The following is a 20,293-nucleotide window of genomic DNA, read 5'->3' as shown; positions in this document are numbered from 1 at the left end:
ACATATGAAAATATATTATGATAGAGCATAACTGTACATTATGGCTGTTTTATAGTATTAATGTTATTACAGAACAAGGATAAGAACAATATATCAATATATTTTGAAAAAGTTTTTTTCTCTGTACATAAGAGTTAATCTTACCTTTATAAATGAATGTTCTTTTAATAAAATAACGTAATTTCTATGTCAATGTTTCACTGATATATTTTACCTTTAATTATTGAGGATTAATTAAAGTGACAGCGTGAAGACAATAATTAGCCTATAACACCCTTCAAATCATTACCTAAAAGCTTTGGATTAAAGTATTTGCAAAGTCTCTGAGAGAGTTTGAAGACAACCTTTATAGATGGAATAATATAATTTTAATGAACTGTGAATGGCTGGAGTAAAGTCTACTTTCCACTAACTGGTGGTCTGTGCAGCGCGACTGCAATAAAGACGTGCCGGAACGCAGCCAGAATGTGAGGTCTTTGTAGGCTACTCCAAAACGATAGATGGCGGTAATGCACCAGTTGTTAGGCTGTCCAGTACAGTCACAAACCAAAGAAGAAGAAAATGTACGTCACTTTTATCAGACACATAACACAGAAATGGCTGCTCAAGGAGTTGGAGAGGTCGCTTCAAGGAGCAACTTACAGCGGCACAGAAACAACTTCTTATGAAAAGACAAGATCTAGACTATTGGAAGAAGAACGCGCTAAAAATACGTAGTCGCAACCGCATAACTGGACTAGCTATCGGGGCGTTTGTCATCGGCATGTGTATCCTTCCATCTAGGGTTTCATAAGCATATCTCCAGTCGGACCCATTACTACTGTTCTAGCTGGATGATAGGCGTTATACTTTTAGGTATTTTTAAGCGTAGCACAGAGTTTGACAAACATTTAGGCTAGTTGACAATACTTCCTCAATTCCCGACTTGGAAGACAACGCATGTCTTCTAAACATCCATGGCTAGTTGCTGGTGGTTTGTTTGAATTTAGAAAATGCTCTGTTATTCAAGTCAATTTTTTGTTCAATGGGGGGGGGGACGTTCCCACCCCACATTGAAGTTAATGTAAAGAGTAGGGACGTCCTAAGGTTCTAGGATAGTGCTAACCCTCATTGATAGAGACAGGTGAGTGTCATCAGAGAGGAAGAGGTGAAGCAAGATGGATAACTGGGCTCAAAATCAGTATTCTCCAGCAGGTGGGGTTTTTCGGGGTTTTTCTGCTCACCACCTGAGGAGTTTTTGTATGGAGGTCAATGAGTGTCGAATTTGGTTAATAAAAAATGTAATGGCTTATTTGCTACATGTGGCTCATCAAAATACGTTTTGTAAAGTATAGGTTGGTACGAGTGTACTGATATAAGAGACGTGACATCCCGGCAACATGCGTATGCCCTTTCAATGGCTAAAATGGTCCCACCTGATTTGCCTCCTGACTGCCTTCCATTTTTTAAAGACATTTATTTTCATTGTTAGAGCGGCCACTGAGTATCTGGTCAATATAATGGATAATCTGTGGTGTCATTCAACTGGCCTTTGGGGGTGGACACCCAGCTGTCTTAATCAATGAGGGAAGATTTGAAATAGATAAGATGACACTGTTTGATTACTTAATGGAGCAAAAAAAATGATTTAATAACAGAGCATTTTCTAAATTCAAACGAACCACCTGCAACTAGCCATGGAAGTTTAGAAGACATGCATTCTCTTCCAAGTCGGGAATTGAGGAAGTATTGGCAAGGAGGGCATTACATGCATGTAAATGTATTTTTCTATTGGTAGCACTGGTGCGCCGTGATTTTAAAGTTAGGATCCCAACATAAAAATTTAGAAGCAGCAGAATTTTTTTTTATATTGATTGGAGATGTATCTTATATTGGGCCTATATTAATTTCGAGCTACTTTTGAGCCCTATAAACTGTAAAGACATTTGTTTATTATAAAAATATAAAATGTTGATACAAAAACCTGTCATTGAAATTAGTCATTAGTGAAAAAATAGGTTTCCACATTGTGTAAAATCACTACCTATTGAAAACACACACACTGTCTCTTTAAGAGCGAAATGGTTTATGAATGTATAGCCAATTCATGATAGGAAGCAAAAACATTGCGCCGGTAATATGGGTCATATCTTTTACTAGAAACAATCAATGATTATTTTTTTCTAGGCGCACGGCGCTCCCAAAATAACATGGCAGGTCGCACAGCAAAAATATTTAGGAGCATATGTAACCAAAATGGTCGCGCTTTATAGCCCTGGTCGAACATTATCTGTGCTGCACTTTACGAAGTGACCGAAGTAACGCATTTCAGCCAGTTGGAACAGTGGTAATGGTCTGACTAGGAAATATTTTTCATAGCTAATCACTAGCTAGCTGCTAACGTTAGCATGTCATGTCACCAAATCGGTTCCTAGGGCCAGTTTGTGTGGTGTGTGTCATTTCTCACTGCTCTAAAAGGATCCACAGCACTCAATATGGCGCTGCGATGAAAACCACAACTCTCAGAAATATACTGAAATGTTGAGGAAAAATGCACAAGTTACTCCTGCCCGCTTTTGTGGCCTTAACCATTTCTTGTCTTCAGTCAGCTACACTATCCTCTCAGTGAAGCAGGAGAGGATCATGGAGGACATTGATAACGAGGCGAAGATCAATTACATCAGAGGTCCCCAGGACAGGGACCAATTCCTAGGGATGTTCCCAGCTCCCTCACCTGCACAGGAACAGTGGACGCAGACCCACACGGGACTGGACTGTCAAGCTGCCATACGCAACTGTGGCCAAAAAGATGGCGCCAGATACACATTTGTTTTTGAATGTCGGAGGCTCCCTATACATTTTTGTTATTTCAATGTGCTTTGTAGAGATAGATGTAACCATGCACATATGCTCTAGACCTGGATACCTGCAAACTGGTTTCTGAATATAATTTGCTGTATAATAAGAGGTTGTTTAAGAATATTATATGGTTTGTGTATTGTGCAACTACTTGGCCTCGTAATATAGAGGAAAGCTTACGTGTTGGGTTATTCCATGGCATTCGGATGTTGTTATAGAATGAAATGGAACGTAAAGCTGCAATCAGATGATTACTGTGTAATAAATTGTTTATTTACTTGACGGTGTATCAGTTTTGAGTTTAAAGTCAATTCGTGATGATTTTGGACATCAACCTACAGGGAAAGAAAAAACTCAAGGAAACAGTGCATGATGTTAAATAGTCATTTATTAGCAATATTTACAAATATCATTTAGGAAACAATCACGCTTGGAAGGTAAAAAAAATGGTAAAGGCACAGAATCTGCATGGCAGTATGTTTTCTAGCAACATGATTGACAACAAAATAGAGCTCATGACATTATCTAAATATATATTGTATATTTTACTGTTGTCTTGATTTAGAAGAAAAACTGAGTAATATATTGAATGTGTTTACTACAATCGTTACCCATGTGCATACTTTAAGGCAAATAGCTCAAAATTCTCCACAGCTTCAGTTCTTTGTCATGAATCAAATAATTACCAACACTAAATGCATAGGCACGCATACCGATTTAAAACCTAGAAGGGTCATAACTATACATCTGTACCCCGGCATTATTTATAGGGACGCAATTGTTCAATACTAATAGTGAACGACCCCTATGGAAAGTGCATTGTATCAATCCATATATAAGAAGATAAAATACGTTTTTAAAGCATAGGCATCCACTGTATGCTTAAAAAAATAAAGGCTGATAAGTGACACCAGTACCTCTATTACTAGGCCATAGAGAGTGAGTAACAAATGAACAATGTTTAGTATATTATAAGACCTGGAGTGTTTGTATACTGAACAAAAATATAAACGCAACATGCAACAATTTCAGAGATTTTACTGAGTTACAGTTCATATAAGGAAATCAGTCAATTGAAATAAATGCATTAGGCCCTAATCTATGGATTTCATATGACTTGGAATACAGATATGCATCTGTTGGTCACTGATACCTTAAAAAAAAAAAAAAAGGGTCTCACAATGGGCCTCAGGGTCTCATCACGGTATTTCTGTGCATTGAAATTGCCATCGATAAAATGCAATTGTGTTCGTTGTCCATAGCTTATACCTGCCCATACCATAACCCAACCCCCACCATTGGGCACTCTGTTCACAGTGTTGTAATCAGCAAACCACTTGCCCACAGGACGCCATACACGAGGTCTGCTGTTGTGAGGCCGGTTGGACATACTGCCAAAATTTCTAAAATGAAGTTGGTAGAGAAATTAACATTACATTCTCTGGCAACAGCTCTGGTGGACAATCCTACAGTCAGCATGCCAATTGCACGCTCCCGCAAAACTTGAGACATCTGTGGCATTGTGTTGTGTGACAAAACTGCACATTTTAGATTGGCCTTTTATTGTTCCCAGCACAAAGTGCACCTGTGTAATGATCATGCTATTTACTTCTTGATATGCCACACCTGTCAGGTGGATTGATTATCTTGGCAAAGGAGAAATGCTCACTAACAGGGATGTAAACAAATTTGTGCACAACATTTTAGAGAACTAAGCTTTTTGTGCATATGGAACATTTCTGGGATCTTTTATTTCAGCTCATGAAACATGGGACCAACACTTTACATGTTGCATTTATATTTTTGTTCAGTGTAGATTCAATAAAGTGACATTTAGTTTTTCATGCACCATTTGTGTGATTTGTGTTGCTTCATGAACATTTGTTTGCACCAAACACAGCACTGATTTTTTTCTGATACTTGCAGGCAGCTTGGATTTACTCTTATTTAAGTGTACTTGATTTAGTTCGCTTTGGCACACCAAGTAAGCTGAGCTGCAAAATGGAAAACTGCTTCCCTGACTTGCCGTCAATACATTAGATAGATGCATGTTTGATCATCCCAAACCCTACAAATACACTGTTTTGAAGGCAATGATTACATCTCATCCTGCTAAAGCTATCTTATCTCCTGATTCATAACATTTGGACAGTAAAACACAGTTTAGCTAGGGCTGGATTCAATCCATATCACCAAAGTATCGCGGAAGATCCCCGTAAAAATGTTAAGGTATTTTCTGATTGAGCCGACATATGCAGCGTTTACCGTGAATGCAGTCTCCGCGATCTTTAGTTGTCAATCGCAACATAAAGCTGATCTTCAGCACTTCAGATTGAATAGGGTCATATTGTATTAAGAGGAGTTGCTGCTTGCAGCAGTTGGATGACTAAGTGCTTGAGAGAGCAGGGCTTCTGGGATGTGTGTTTTCCAGGGCTAGCACAGGCAGCAAAAGCATAAGAGCACACGCAGAAACACACATCTTTAGCCTTCCTATCCTCACTTTCCATTTGACCTGATACACACAGCTATATAAGCTTAGCATTCTTAAGATGGGGGAGGGGGACATCCTTGGCTTGGTGTCACAATACTAACTCATGGTACTGCACATGGACTAGATGGCAGATGGGGTGCTTTGGTGCTCTGACAATGGGATCCTTATCCATTGTCATTTGGAGGAGTGTTTAGTGCGGCCCATCGTGTGGCTGGACCATGGCCTTTTCTCATTTGGGCAAAAGTCCGTCCTCCACCCACTCTCCTTCGTCCTCTCTTCTCCGTGACCCAGAAACGGATAAATGGTCGAGGCGAACGGAAGAGTGTCCTTCCCTCCTCGTTAGCCACCTTTCATGGAGGATAGCCATGTGTATCCTCCCCGAGTCCTTTGCGGAAGAATTCTAACTTCATTTGTTTTGATCACTTTACACATTTATTTTGTAAACGTAATTTGCCTGAGTGGAGAAGAAGTCTCATTTCATACAAGCACATTTTCGCCCCGTTCACTCTCTTGCTACCTCTCCTCAATTACCTTTTAAAATGAGGCGAGAGAGGACAGAGGAAAGAGGACGCAGGAGTTGAGCAAACCAATTGAGAAAAGGCCCATGTATTCTGGTCATCCGGTTTCCCCATCCCAAGGCTCAACCTGGGAGCTATCTGTTCAGCACTGGGCTGGGCAACTTATTGGTCATCAGTGGGCTCCCTCTCTTCCTGGTTGGTGGTTGGGAGGGGAGGCGGCCGGCCACAGTATCACCTGCCCCAACTCCCAGTCCTCCGGCTCACACAGGGAGACACGTCTCACTAGTAGGAGAGAGGTCAGAGGTCAGAGGGCGTAGTGTAACCAAGCAGATTAACAAACATCACTGCACAGGTTTTTATAAGGATTATACCAGTCAAAATGTACTATGTTATTGTTCAGACTGACACGGTCAGGGTTCAGGGGTCATGGGTCAGACAGGGTGCTCGCTCACCATCCGGTTGTAGTCGGGGGCAAAGGTCACCCCTTTACTGGACCTCTCCTGAGAGCCACTGCTGCTGCCACTGACTGAGTTTTTACGCATGATCCCTGTGTGTGTAAGACATGGAGGGAATAGCTAAGTCATAACGAACTCCCAACCAGACAGCAACGCAACTACTACAAGACCAACTGACCTGCAGGGGGGCAGTATGTCCAGTCTCTGCAGGCTGTTCCTACGCGAGCCGGGGTAGTTGCCGCTCTTGGAGAGGCGCCTCCCGTGGTGTTGAGCATGGCGGCGGGGACACAATGCCAGGGGAGGCACCTTCCCCATCCGCTCATACAGCGCCCGATCTCCCTCTTCTGAGTGAGCTGGAGGGCCTGCACCTCTGACAGGTGCCTGAGAGAGAGGGAGGGGAGGAAGAACCGAGAGGGGGGAGGGGAGGAAGAACAGAGAGGGGGAGGGGAGGAAGAACAGAGAGGGGAGGGAGGAGAAGAAAGAGAGCGAGGGCACAGAACATGAACAGAGGACAAGGAGGAGGGAATACAAGAGCGTGAATGGGACAGGGAAAGTGTTGAGAAAGGTGAAGATGGTCAAGGTCAGGGGAAAATAGTTTTATTAAGTTTGCTTGAATTGGTGTTTTGTGTTTTCACAGTCAAGTCTTGAATTTGGAAGATAATTTTGCTATAATGACCATTTGGTCCTAAGAATGTTCAAAACCTTATGTTATGATCTAATGACGATGCTTATGACCTTATTACACATGTTTTTAGAAGCCTTTTTAATTAAACTAGAGTGATAAAGACACACTTCTATTTCCTGTCAACAGTGTGGCTATAACTTGTTTGTTTTGTTTTGGAGGACTGGGGAGGAACAGGTGACCTTGCCTGTGTGTTTGTTCACAACCTCAGAGACTTAACTTCAAAAACAGCAATGTTGCGCCTCCTCTCCTCCACTCACCTGTCCCTGAGTTCCTGTAGCTCCTTGCACATATCCTCGTCCTCGCTCTCGGTCTCGGTCACTGCTGACATACGAGGCGCTGCGTGTTAGCTCATCCAGGGCTGGTCTCAGGTTGCTCCCGGCTGAACTGGGGGCTCCTGCCGTACCCTCCCACAGGTTCAGGCTCAGCCTCCGGCCCCCTTCTCCTCAGCTCCTCCTCCTCTCCCTCCTTTTGCTCCTTCTCTGGCTCCTCCTCGCTCTCCTGCTGGTCCTCCTGCTCTGTCTGCTTAGGGCCTCCAGGGACGGAGTGGGCGATGTCTAGGTTACACAGGGGCCCGCCGGGGGATCGCTGGGGAGGGGACACGGTTACAGTGCTAATACTGTTTTCTGATTCGTCCCCCTGCTCCTCGGTGCTGGTCTCAGATTCACTGTCCCGGGAGGAAGGGCTGGTGCTAACGGTGACTGTGGGTGGGGTTTGGTGTTTTGGGTGGGTTTGGGGAGGATCCTGGGCGAGGCTAGCGGAGGCTGCAGGGATCTCTCTGCTGGGTGTGACCTGAAACGGCCGACTGTAACTGTAGGCTTTTTCTCTGTTGGAGGGAGAGGGGGGAGAAGAATACACTGAGCTATTGGTAGAGCATGGCGCTTATAACGCCAGGGTAGTGGGGTTCGATCCCGCGACCACCATACGTAAAAATGTAGCACACATGACTGTAAGTCGCTTTGGATAAAAGCGCCTGCTAAATGGCATACCTTATTATTATTATAAGAAGAGAACGGGGGGAGAGAGAGAGCGAGAGTTATGTCACGTTATGTAATTGACACCCATTATAATGGTGTCTACAAAGAGTCATTGACATCAAGCCAGCCTACTCATCTACCACATTGGTTTGGCACTTGGGGGGCAGACTTAACTGTACATTGATTTAAGTCATGTTGCTTGAGAGAGTACCTTGGGGTCACACAAGTACAGAGTAAAAAGTGAATGAATAAATTAATGATCCACAGTATCGTATATTAAGTTGCCATGGACACAGCAGGTGCAAAAATACAATGTGGTTTTTCCTGACATATCGGCTACCTTGGAAACAGACAGTGCTTTAAAAATGTACATCAATTAAAAATGTATTGACGTGATTGACTATTATTAGCTGCATCAACTAAATGCATACACAATGAAAAAGTGAGGCATGGAGAGTGCTTACCCTCAGAGATAGGTGACAGTCTGTTTTTGGCAGCGTTTGCTCCCGACTCTGACACCACCAGGGGTGAAGAGGTTCTTAGACTGGGTGAAGACACCTGCAGGGTAAAATAACAACAAAATACTTTCAGCTTTACCAGCTCAGTTCTGTAATAATACACTGTGCCAGACCTTGTTACAGGCGTGTCTAATCTATACAACACTGTTGGGGAACAGGTTTGAGGTTTTAAAGGTAAGGCAACACAAGTTGAAGCAAATGCATATCCTATACACTTCTTCTTCATGCATATGAGCATATGAGCACATATAAGTGACTCACGGTGCTCTGTGGGCTGGCTGGAGCTGAGGAGGAGGGGAGCTGGGTGATAGAGGTGGAGGCTGAGCTGTCTGTCTGCTCCTGGAACCCCACCCCTGGGCCCCAGCTGGCAATACATCTGTGGACTCGCGTGGATCCTGGAGGAGAGAGGCTGGAGCCGGCTTGCCTGAACGCAGTCCCATCCACTAGCCCCTCCAGGCTGGGGTTGACCCTGGGGGCTACGTTGGCCTTCAACAGGCCCTGTTGGTGCAGAGCCTGCCCTTGGTACTGCTGGTACATGTCCAGATACTGGCCTGCTGTTATCTGGCCCTGGGGTTGGTACAGGTCCTCCCCTGGCATCAGCTGGGGAGGGCCAAACATGGAGGGGTGGTAGGAGCCAGACTGGCCTGGGTTCAGACCCCTGGGCATGGAGGTGGGGGGCATGAAGGACTGGGCAACGCTCATGGCCAGGGACAACACGTTGGCCAGGGAGAAGAGGGGCTGGTTGTGGCTGTTAGGGGGCCACATGCCTGGGTTCTGCTGTTGCTGGGCTGGAGGGGTGGGCAGGGGGGTACTGCCCACTACCTCACATCTCAGAGGTAACTTTTCACCCCCCTGCTGCTGCTGCTGCCCTGGGGTGGCCGGCTTGGCCGGGGAGGATGAGGGGGATGGGGAAGGGGAGGAGAGGTTGGAGTTGCTTAGGACCCGGTGGAAGGTCTCAGGGGTGAGGGGGTGCTGGGGGGCTTGGAGGAGGTCTGGCTGACAGGATAAGGGGAAGGGGAAGTGGGTGTTGGGGAGCATAGGGGTTTGGGGTACTGCTGGGGCTGGGGAGGCAGCTGATTGAGGGGCATCACAGGGGGCACGATGTCGGGGTGGGAATACTGGGAGTAATGGGAAGCAGGCGGGTGGAAGGTCTGGGAAGAACCTGGAAGACGCATAAGGAATATTGGGGTTAGACTCATAAGTACGGGAACAATCTGACTTATGACTGCTTGAATGGGTTCCATCCACAAACAGAAGACCTGTTCTAAAGAGTTAATGTTACGTAGACAGCATTCCCTTTTGCCTAGCACCACATCTAAAGTAACCATTCAGTTATTTACAACATTAATCAAACTGGGCCACCTGAGGAAAGACCTACTTTCACTCAGATACAGATACAGTGGCATAGTTTTGGTTAAACTCGCTTTTCCTCTCACAAATGTAGATACTTCCGTCCTTCCTGTTTAAATCTTACCAATGGACAGCGATATCATTCTGAAGCACAACTTCAGCTCAGTTAAGCACAGGTTCCCATGAAATCAAAAGCTTAACTCCTCTTTCACATTGCAGCTGCACAAAACCTCACACCTGTTTAAAGAGACTGAATGGCAACTCTCAGTAGAGCTGAGACAGAGTGGGAAAATCTCACTGTATCAGTCAGTAAAACATCCTGAGAGAGAGAGCAAGAGCAACTGGAGAGGGGGGAAGAGAGAGAGAGAGAGAGAGAGAGAGAGAGAGAGAGAGAGAGAGAGAGAGAGAGAGAGAGAGAGAGAGAGAGAGAGAGAGAGAGAGAGAGAGAGAGAGAGAGAGAGAGAGAGAGAGAGAGAGAGAGAGAGAGAGAGAGAGAGAGAGAGCGAGAGAGAGAGAGAGAGAGGGGGAATAAGAGAGGGCATTCAGGCCTGAACCGTCCCCCCTCTGGGTGGTTGAGGTAAATACCCAGGGGACATTGCTGCGGGGTGAACTCAGACTATGAGGTGCCTGAGAGGAGGAGGTGACGCACAGTGCTGGCTGATAGCACTCTGCTCTACAGCAGACCTGAACACTAGAGGTAAGAGGGTGTGTGTGTCTGATTGGGGAAACCAGTTCTTTGAACAACCTTATGCCCATATAGAGTATCACATGTTTTCTCTCCAATTGCCAGAAAACCTATTGTTTAGTTCCTTATTTTCTCTTCTGCCTATCTCAATGCCCGATTGCTAATTTTTTAAAATACTTTGGCAATATCAAAGTATATCAACACCGCTACTCAGACTACTGCTTTAATAAGCATTCAAAGTCTAAGCCTCTGTCCGAGGAAAAAACTAACAGTGTTTGTTGTTTGCAGTAACATTTTTGTTAGTGTAATATCCCAAACGGACGTGGCAGTTTCACCAATTCAGGATTCCAGCTATAAATTAAATGTTTCTGGTGATGATGGTGAGCAGACTGACAGTTTTTCTGGGGTTGGGGTTGGAGTGTGGTACGTACTTGAGGTGGTCTGGAAGGACTGAGAGCGGAGGGGGCGAACAGAAGGGACCGCCTTTGGGTCGATGTAGAAGTCTCCAACGGGCGCCACAGGAGACGAGCCTCGGAGCTGAGCAACGCTGCCCTCAGCAAAGTCTGGCCCAGAGAGACAAATAAACACTTAAACATGCGCAGATACACCAAAGTGACATTGATCATACCGTATCGATGTGTTTGTGGGGACTGATGACAAATCTATATGTGATGGACGTCACTATGCTGCTTAGGTTACCAATTAAACTCAGTTGATTGATAGATTGATTGATTTTATAAACCGGTTAAAAAAGTACATATACACACAGTAAATAGATTTACAAACGTGACAGGGATAGCACAATAAAGTCAGTGAATTATTTCCATTGTGGTCCCTAAAGTGCAATGTGCAAAAACATTATATACAGTGAGGGAGAAAAGTATTTGATCCCCTGCTGATTTTCTACGCTTGCCCACTGACAAAGAAATGATCAGTCTATATCTATTTAATGGTAGGTTAATTTGAACAGTGAGAGACAGAATAACAACAAAAAAATCCAGAAAAACGCAAAAATGTTATAAATTGATTTGCATTTTAATGAGGGAAAGAAGAATTTTACCCCTCTGCAAAACATGACTTAGTACTTGGTGGCAAAACCCTTGTTGGCAATCACAGAGGTCAGACTTTCTTGTAGTTGGCCACCAGGTTTGCACACATCTCAGGAGGGATTTTGTCCCACTCCTCTTTGCAGATCTTCTCCAAGTCATTAAGGTTTTGAGGCTGACGTTTGGCAACTCGAACCTTCAGCTCCCTCCACAGATTTTCTATGGGATTAAGGTCTGGAGACTGGCTAGGCCACTCCAGGACCTTAATGTGCTTCTTCTTGAGTCACTCCTTTGTTGCCTTGGCCGTGTGTTTTGGGTCATTGTCATGCTGGAATACCAATCCACGACCCATTTTCAATGCCCTGGCTGAGGGAAGGAGGTTCTCAACCAAGATTTGACGGTACATGGCCCCGTCCATCATCCCTTTGATGCGGTGAAGTTGTCCTGTCCCCTTAGCAGAAAAACACCCCCAAAGCATAATGTTTCCACCTCCATGTTTGACGGTGGGGATGGTGTTCTTGGGGTCATAGGCAGCATTCCTCCTCCTCCAAACACGGCGAGTTGAGTTGATGCCAAAGAGCTCAATTTTGGTCTCATCTGACCACAACACTGTCACCCAGTTCTCCTCTGAATCATTCAGATGTTCATTGGCAAACTTCAGACGGGCCTGTATATGTGCTTTCTTGAGCAGGGGGACTTACGGGTGCTGCAGGATTTCAGTCCTTCACGGCGTAGTGTGTTACCAATTGTTTTCTTGGTGACTATGGTCCCAGCTGCCTTGAGATCATTGACAACATCCTCCCGCGTAGTTCTGGGCTGATTCCTCACCGTTCTCATGATCATTGCAACTCCACGAGGTGAGATCTTGCATGGAGCCCCAGGCCGAGGGAGATTGACAGTTATTTTGTGTTTCTTCCATTTGCGAATAATCTCACCAACTGTTGTCACCTTCTCACCAAGCTGCTTGGCGATGGTCTTGTAGCCCATTCCAGCCTTGTGTAGGTCTACAATCTTGTCCCTGACATCCTTGGAGAGCTCTTTTGTCTTGGCCATGGTGGAGAGTTTGGAATCTGATTGATTGATTGCTTCTGTGGACAGGTGTCTTTTATACAGGTAACAAGCTGAGATTAGGAGCACTCCCTTTAAGAGTGTGCTCCTAATCTCAGCTCGTTACCTGTATAAAAGACACCTGGGAGCCAGAAATCTTTCTGATTGAGAGGGGGTCAAATACTTATTTCCCTCATTAAAATGCAAATCAATTTATAACATTTTTGACATGCGTTTTTCTGGATTTTTTTGTTGTTATTCTGTCTCTCACTGTTCAAATAAACCTACCATTAAAATTATAGACTGATCATTTCTTTGTCAGTGGGCAAACGTACAAAATCAGCAGGGGATCAAATATTTTTTTCCCTCACTGTAGACAGACATACAGTGCCTATAGAAAGTATACACCCCCCTTGGATTTCTTTACATTTTATTGTGTTATAAAGTGGGATTAAAATGGATTTAATTGTCATTCTTTGTTAATGATCTACACAAAATACTCTGTAATTTATTTTTCAGATCAATGAAAGATAAAACACTAATATACCTTGCTTAGATAAGTATTCACCTCCCTGAGTCACATGTTAGAAACACCTTTGGCAGCGAATACAGCTTTGAGTCCTCTTGGGTAAGTCTCATAAGAGCTTTGCACACCTATATTGTGCAATATTTGCCAATTATTAATTTCAAAATTCTTCAAGATCTGTCAAGGTGTTGGGAATCATGGCTAGACAGCAATTTTCAAGTCTTGCCATAGATTTCAAGCAGATTTAAGTCAAAACTGTAACTTGGCCATTCACTTTCTTCTTGGTAAGCAACTCCAGTTTAAATTTGGCTTTGTGCTGTAGGTTATTGTCCTGCTGAAAGGTGAATTCCTCACCCAGTGTCTGGTGTAAAGCAAACTGAAGCAGGTTTTCTTCTAGGATTTTGCCTGTGCTTGGCCCATCCCGTTTCTTTTCATCCTGAAAAACTCCCCTGTCTTTGCCAATGTCAAGCATACCCATACCATGCTTGAAAATAAGGAGGCAGTTACTCAGTGATGTGTTGTGTTGGATTTGCCCCAAACATAAGGCTTTGCAATTAGGCCAAAAAGTGTATTCCTTTGCCGTGTTTTTTTGTAGTATTACTTTAGTGCCTTGTTGCATACATATGCATGTTTTGGAATATTTGTATTCTGTATATTTGTATTCTTCTTTTCACTTTTTTTTGTTCATTTAGGTCATTATTGTAAAGTCACTACAATGTTATCCTCAGTTTTCTCCCATCACAGCCATTGAACTGTAGCTGTTTTAAAATCATCCATGTCTGATTTGTTATTGTTACCCATCTACCAATCACTGCCCTTCTAGACATGCCCCATTCAAAAAATACAGAACTAAGAACAGATATAGCCCCTGGTTCTCCTCAGACTTGACTGCCCTTGACCAGCACAAAAACATCCTGTGGCGTACTGCATTAGCATCAAATAGCCCCCGTGATATGCAACTTTTCAGGGAAGTTAGGAACCAATATACACAAGCAGTTAGGAAAGCAAAGGCTAACTTTTTTCAAACAGAAATTTGCATCCTGTAGCACTAACTCCAAAAAGTTTTGGGACACTGTAAAGTCCATGGAAAATAAGAGCACTTCCTCCCAGCTGCCCACTGCACTGAGGCTAGGAAACACTATCACCACCGATAAATCTACAATAATCGAGAATTTCAACAAGCATTTTGCTACGGCTGGCCATGCTTTCCACCTGGCTACCACTACCCCGGCCACCAGCTCTGCACCCTCCGCTGCAACTTGCCCATGCCCCCGCTTCTCCTTCACACAAATCCAGACAGCTGATGTTCTAAAAGAGCTGCAAAATCTGGACCCCTACAAATCATCTGGACTAGACAATCTGGACCCTTTCTTTCTAAAACTAGCCGCCGAAATTGTCGCAACCCCTATTACTAGCCTGTTCAACCTCTCTTTCGTAACGCTCTGAGATCCCCAGAGATTGGAAAGCTGCCGCGGTCATCCCCCTCTTCAAAGGGGGGTGACACTCTAGATCCAAACTGTTACAGACCCATATCCATCCTGCCCTGCCTTTCAAAAAGTTTTTGAAAGCCAAGTCAACAAACAGATCACCAACCATTTCGAATCCCACCGTACCTTCTCCGCTATGCAATCCGGTTTCCGAGCTGGTCATGGGTGCACTTCAGCCACGCTCAAGGTCCTAAATTATATTATAACCGCGATCGATAATAGACAGTACTGTGCAGCCGTTTTCATTGACCTGGCCAAGGCTTTCGACTCTGTCAACCACCGCATTCTTATTGGCAGACTAAATAGCCTTGGTTTCTCAAATGACTGCCTCGCCTGGTTCACCAACTACTTCTCAGATAGAGTTCAATGTGTCAAATCGGAGGGCCTGTTGTCTGGACCTATGGCAGTCTCTATGGGGGTGCCACAGGGTTCAATTCTTGGGCCAACTCTTTTCTCTGTGTATATCAATGACGTCGCTCTTGCTGCTGGTGACTCTCAGATCCACCTCTACGCAGACGACACCATTTTGTATACATCTGGCCCTTCATTGGACACTGTGTTAACAAACCTCCAAACGAGCTTCAATTCCATACAACACTCCTTCAGTAGCCTCCAACTGCTCTTAAACACTAGTAAAACAAAATGCATGCTCTTCAACCGAACGCTGCTTGCACCCGCCCACCCGACTAGAATCACTACTCTAGACGGGTCTGACCCTAGAGTACGTGGACAACTACAAATATCTAGGTGTCTGGTTAGACTGTAAACTCTCCTTCCAGACTCACATTAAGAATCTCCAATCCAAAGTTAAATCTAGAATCGGTTTCCTATTTCGCAACAAAGCCTCCTTCACTCATGCTGCCAAACATGCCCTCGTAAAACTGACTATCCTACCGATCCTTGACTTCGGCGATGTCATTTACAAAATAGCCTCAACACTCTATTCAGCAAATTGGATGTTGTCTATCACAGTGCCATCCGTTTTGTCTCCAAAGCCCCATATAATACCCACCACTGTGACCTGTACGCTCTTGTTGGCTGGTCCTCACTACATATTCGTCGCCAAACCCACTGGCTCCAGGCCATCTATAAATCACTGCTAGGCAAATCCCGCCTTATCTTAGCTCATTGGTCACCATAGCAACACCCACCCGTAGTCTGCGCTCCAGCGGGTATATCTCACTGGTCATCCCCAAAGCCAACACCTCCTTTGGCCGCAATTCCTTCCAGTTCTCTGCTGCCAATGACTGGAACAAATTGCAAAAATCTCTGAAGCTGGAGACACTTATCTCCCCTCACTAACTTTAAGCATCAGTTGTCAGAGCACCTTACCGATCACTGCACCTGTACACAGCCCATCTGAAATTAGCCCGCCCAACTACCTCATCCCTATATTGTTATTTATTTTGCTCATCTGTACCCCAGTATCTCTATTTGCACATCATCTCTTGCACATCATTCCAGTGTTAATACTAAATTGTAATTATTTTGCACTATAGCCTATTTTATTGCCTTACCTCCATAACTTGCTAAATTTGCACACTGTATATTAATTGTATTTCTGTTGTATTTTTTTTTGATTTTTTTTTGATTTTTGTTTTGTTTTACCCCATATGTAACTCTGTGTTGTTGTTTTTTATCGCACTGCTTTGCTTTATCTTGGCCAGGTCGCAGTTGTAAATGAGAACTTGTTCTCAACTGGTTTACCTGGTTAAATAAAGGTGAAATAAAATAAAAAATAAAAAAAATAAAAATATGAGGCTTTTGAAAAAGCTCCCTGGTCTTTGTAGTTGAATCTGTGCTTTAAATTCAGTACTTGACTGAGGGACCTTACAGATAGATGTTGTATGTATGGGGGACAGAGGAAGGGGTAGTCATTAAAAAATCATGTCAACTCCTATTATTTTACACAGAGTGAGTCCATATAACTTATTATTGGATTTGTTAAGCCAAATTTGACTTCTGAACTCCTTCAGGCTTGCCTGAACAAAGGGGGTGAATACTTATGCAAGGACTATTTTTTAATTTTGACTCATTTGTAAACATTTGTAGAACTGTCTTTTTGCTTTGACATTATGGAATGTTTTGTTTAGATCAATGACAAAAAAATACAATTAAATCTATTTAAATCCCACTTTGTAACGCAACAAAATGTGAAAGAAGTTCAAGGGGGTGCAGACTCTCTATAGCCTTTGTAGATACAGTGCATTCAGAAAGTATTCAGACCCCTTGACCTTTTCCACATTTTGTTACGTTACAGCCTTATTAAATTGTATTTTTTTCCTCATCAATCTACACACAATACCCCATAATGGCAAAAGCAAAACAGGTTTTAAGAAATGTTTAACAATTTATTAAAAATAAAAAACTGAAATATCACATTTACATAAGTATTCTGACCCGTTACTCAGTACTTTGTTGAAGCACCTTTGGCAGCGATTACAGCCTCGAAGTCTTCTTGGGTATGACGCTACAAGCTTGGCACACCTGTATTTGGGGAGTTTCTTCCATTCTACTCTGCAGATCCTCTCAAGCTCTGTCAGCTTGTTTGGGGAGCGTCGCTGCACAGCCTTTTCTCAGGTCTCTCCAGATATGTTAGATCGGGTTCAAGTCCAGGCTCTGGCTGGGCCACTCAAGGACATTCAGAGACTTGTCCCGAAGCAACTCCTGCGTTGTCTTAGCTGTGTGCTTAGGGTCGTTGTCCTGTTGGAAGATGAACCTTCACCCCAGTCTGAGGTCCTGAGCGCTCTGGAGCAGGTTTTCATCAAGGATCTCTGTACTTTGTTCCGTTCATCTTTCCCTCGATCCTGACTAGTCTCCCAGTCCCTGCTGCTGAAAGACATCCCCACAGCATGATGCTGCCACCACCATGCTTCACCGTAGGGATGGTGCCAGGTTGCCTCCAGACGTGACGCTTGGCATTCAGGCCAAAAAGTTCAATCTTGGTTTCATCAGACCAGAGGATCTTGTTTCTCATGGTCTGAGTCCTTTAGGTGCCTTATGGCAAACTCCAAGCGGGCTGTCATGTGCCTTTTACTGAGGAGTGGCTTCCGTGTGGCCACTCTACCATAAAGGCCTGATTGGTGGAGTGCTGCAGAGATGGTTGTCCTTCTGGAAGTTTCTCCCATCTCTACAGAGGAACTCTGGAGCTCTGTCAGAGTGACCATTGGGTTCTTGGTCACCTCCCTGACCAAGGCCCTTCTCCCCCGATTGCTCAGTTTGGCCAGGCGGCCAGCTCTAGAAAGAGTCTTGGTGGTTCCAAACTTCTTCCATTTAAGAATGATGGAGACCACTATGTTCTTAGGGACCTTCAATGCTGCAGACATTTTTTGGTACCCTTCCCCAGATCTGTGCCTCGACACAATCCTGTCTCGGAGCTCTACGGACAATTCCTTCGAACTCATGGCTTGGTTTTTGCTCTGACATGCAATGTCAACTGTGGGACCTTATATAGACAGTTGTGTGCCTTTCCAAAACATGTCCAATCAATTGAATTTACCACAGGTGGACTCCAATCAAGTTGTAGAAACATCTCAAGGATGATCAATGGAAACAAGATGCACCTGAGCTCAATTTTGAGTCCCATAGCAAACGGTCTGAATACTTATTTAAATAAGGTATTTCGGGGTTGTTTTTAATACATTTGCAAAAATTTCTAAAAACCTGTTTTTGCTTTGTCATTATGGTGTATTGTGTGTAGATTGATGAGGAAATAAATGAATGTAATCTATTTTAGTATAAGGCTGTAACGTAACAAAATGTGGAAAAAGTCAAGTGGTCTGAATACTTTCCGAATGCACTGTACATCTATACACGCATGCACACGCACACACACACACACACACAGGGAATCTTCCTTACCAGGCAAAGACGAAGAGGAATGTGTCCGTGTCAGTCCATGCGTGTGTAAATTGGGCTGAAATACAATCACAAAGCAAGTCAACCAATCAACTGTTAAAATCAATCCATGTCATATGCTGTCTTGCCGCAGAGGTTTGCCATGCACTTGTTTTTGTTGTTAAGTTGTTATATAGATCAGGGGAAAACAACCCAGGGCCTTGAAGTTGTTGTTCATTTTAAGTGGGACCAACAAGTGCACAACTTACAAAAACAACAACTGTCAAAACCAACCATTTGTCTTAGGGGTGCATAGCTCTAGTCCTTGAGTTCTACAGTCGTGCTGATTTGATTTTGTCCCAGGCAGTTGACTGATGTTACTGATTAGCTGGAGAGTGCACACACCTGCATTCCCAGGTAGAAATCAGTCCCATTGTTAATTTCAAGGCGAAAATCAGTACGACTGTGGCCCTCAAGGACTGGAGGTGTGCACCACTGATATATACTGAACAAAAATATAAACGCAACATGTAAAGTGTTGATCCCATGTTTCATGAGCTGAAATAAAACATCCCAGAAATGTTCTATATGCACAAAAAGCTTATTTCTCTCAAAAGTTGTGCACAAATTTGTTTACATCCCTGTTAGTGAGCATTTCTCCTTTGCCAAGATAATCCATCCACCTGATAGTTGTGGCATATTAAGAAGCTGATTAAACAGCATGATCATTACACAGGTGCACCTTGTGCTGGGGACAATAAAAGGCCACTATAAAATGTGCAGTTTTGTCACACAACACAATGCCACAGATGTCTGAAGTTTTGAGGCTTAAGTTTTCATATACCCTTTATGAGGCCTATTGGTGGTAATAGTACAAGTTTCTAACACACTGTAATGTATTGTGTTGTGTTTGGTCTGTGTATATCTGTATGCACATGTGGATCATGCCAGCAGTGAGCAGCAGTGGTGGTTAACCTGGCAGCGTGGCACTGACCAATGATGTATATGTCTATGGCACTGACCTGCGAGGTGGACAGGGTGCCCACTTCGCTGAGGTAGGGGTAGAGCTGGTGGGCAGCGTCCCCCAGACTCAGGGGCTCGCCCCTCTTCATCAGGGCCTCTGCACGCTTGATGATGTCACGCATGCGGTAGATGAAGCCCTCCTGCTCAGAGGGAAGGATGAACTCATTGTGGACCTGAGGGAGTTAAATCAAATCAGTCAATCAATCAGTAAATTAATCAATCAATCAATAAAACAGATGAGTTAAGGAACAGTTCGATTTGATAGATTTGATGACTGAAACAAACACGGACACAAAGGGACAACGTTAGGGAAGAAAGAGAGGGAGGTTTTGAACGTAAGTAAACAATCATCTATGCTCGTTGTTGTCAGGATTTCATAACTGACACCCAGGAGTCTATAGCCATGTGTCAGGGCTACCACCTAGGCAGATGGCTATTGGAGCATTGAGTCGACAGCTTTCATAAACACTAGTTTTGAAACTAGTTTCCAAGGCCTTGAAATGCCAAGTGCATTGTACAGGTAACTGCCAAAATAAAGGGGAACATCAACATAAAGTGTCTTAATAGGGCGTTGCGCCACCACGAGCCAGAACAGCTTCAGTGCACATTGGCATAGATTCTACATGCGACACCATTCTTCCACGAGAAATTCCATCATTTGGTGTTTTGTTGATGGTGGTGGAAAACACTCTCGGGCACCGCTCCAGAATCTCCCATAAGTGTTCAATTGGGTAGAGATCTGGAGACTGAGACGGCCATGGCATATGGTTTACATAGTTTTCATGCTCATCAAACCATTCAGTGACCACTCGT

General features: G+C 43.9%; 1 protein-coding gene, 1 long non-coding RNA gene and 1 pseudogene across 2 annotated transcripts; 1 reads left to right on the top strand and 2 right to left on the bottom strand.

Annotated features, from left to right (window-relative positions):
* Positions 1-596: 596 nt before the first annotated feature.
* Positions 597-3,120, top strand: LOC123488339 (annotated as a pseudogene).
* Positions 3,121-7,778: 4,658 nt separating this feature from the next.
* LOC123488337 lies at positions 7,779-8,777 on the bottom strand. The gene is made up of 3 exons (XR_006660028.1): positions 8,741-8,777; positions 8,426-8,519; positions 7,779-7,810 (listed from the first exon to the last, which is right to left on the bottom strand). It is a non-coding gene; the product is annotated as an uncharacterized LOC123488337 (long non-coding RNA).
* Positions 8,778-8,967: 190 nt separating this feature from the next.
* Positions 8,968-19,653, bottom strand: LOC123488336 (serine/threonine-protein kinase WNK4-like; the record flags this gene model as incomplete). Its single annotated transcript, XM_045219247.1, has 6 exons — positions 8,968-8,977; positions 9,060-9,361; positions 9,481-9,641; positions 10,946-11,077; positions 18,482-18,536; positions 19,480-19,653. Coding segments are annotated over 6 exons (834 nt in total), but the record flags the coding sequence as incomplete, so codon positions are not given.
* Positions 19,654-20,293: the final 640 nt, after the last annotated feature.

This window comes from Coregonus clupeaformis, unplaced genomic scaffold (assembly GCF_020615455.1).
Source record: "Coregonus clupeaformis isolate EN_2021a unplaced genomic scaffold, ASM2061545v1 scaf2195, whole genome shotgun sequence".
Classification (NCBI taxonomy): Eukaryota; Metazoa; Chordata; class Actinopteri; order Salmoniformes; family Salmonidae; genus Coregonus; species Coregonus clupeaformis.
This window is presented reverse-complemented; position numbering and strand designations above follow the sequence as displayed.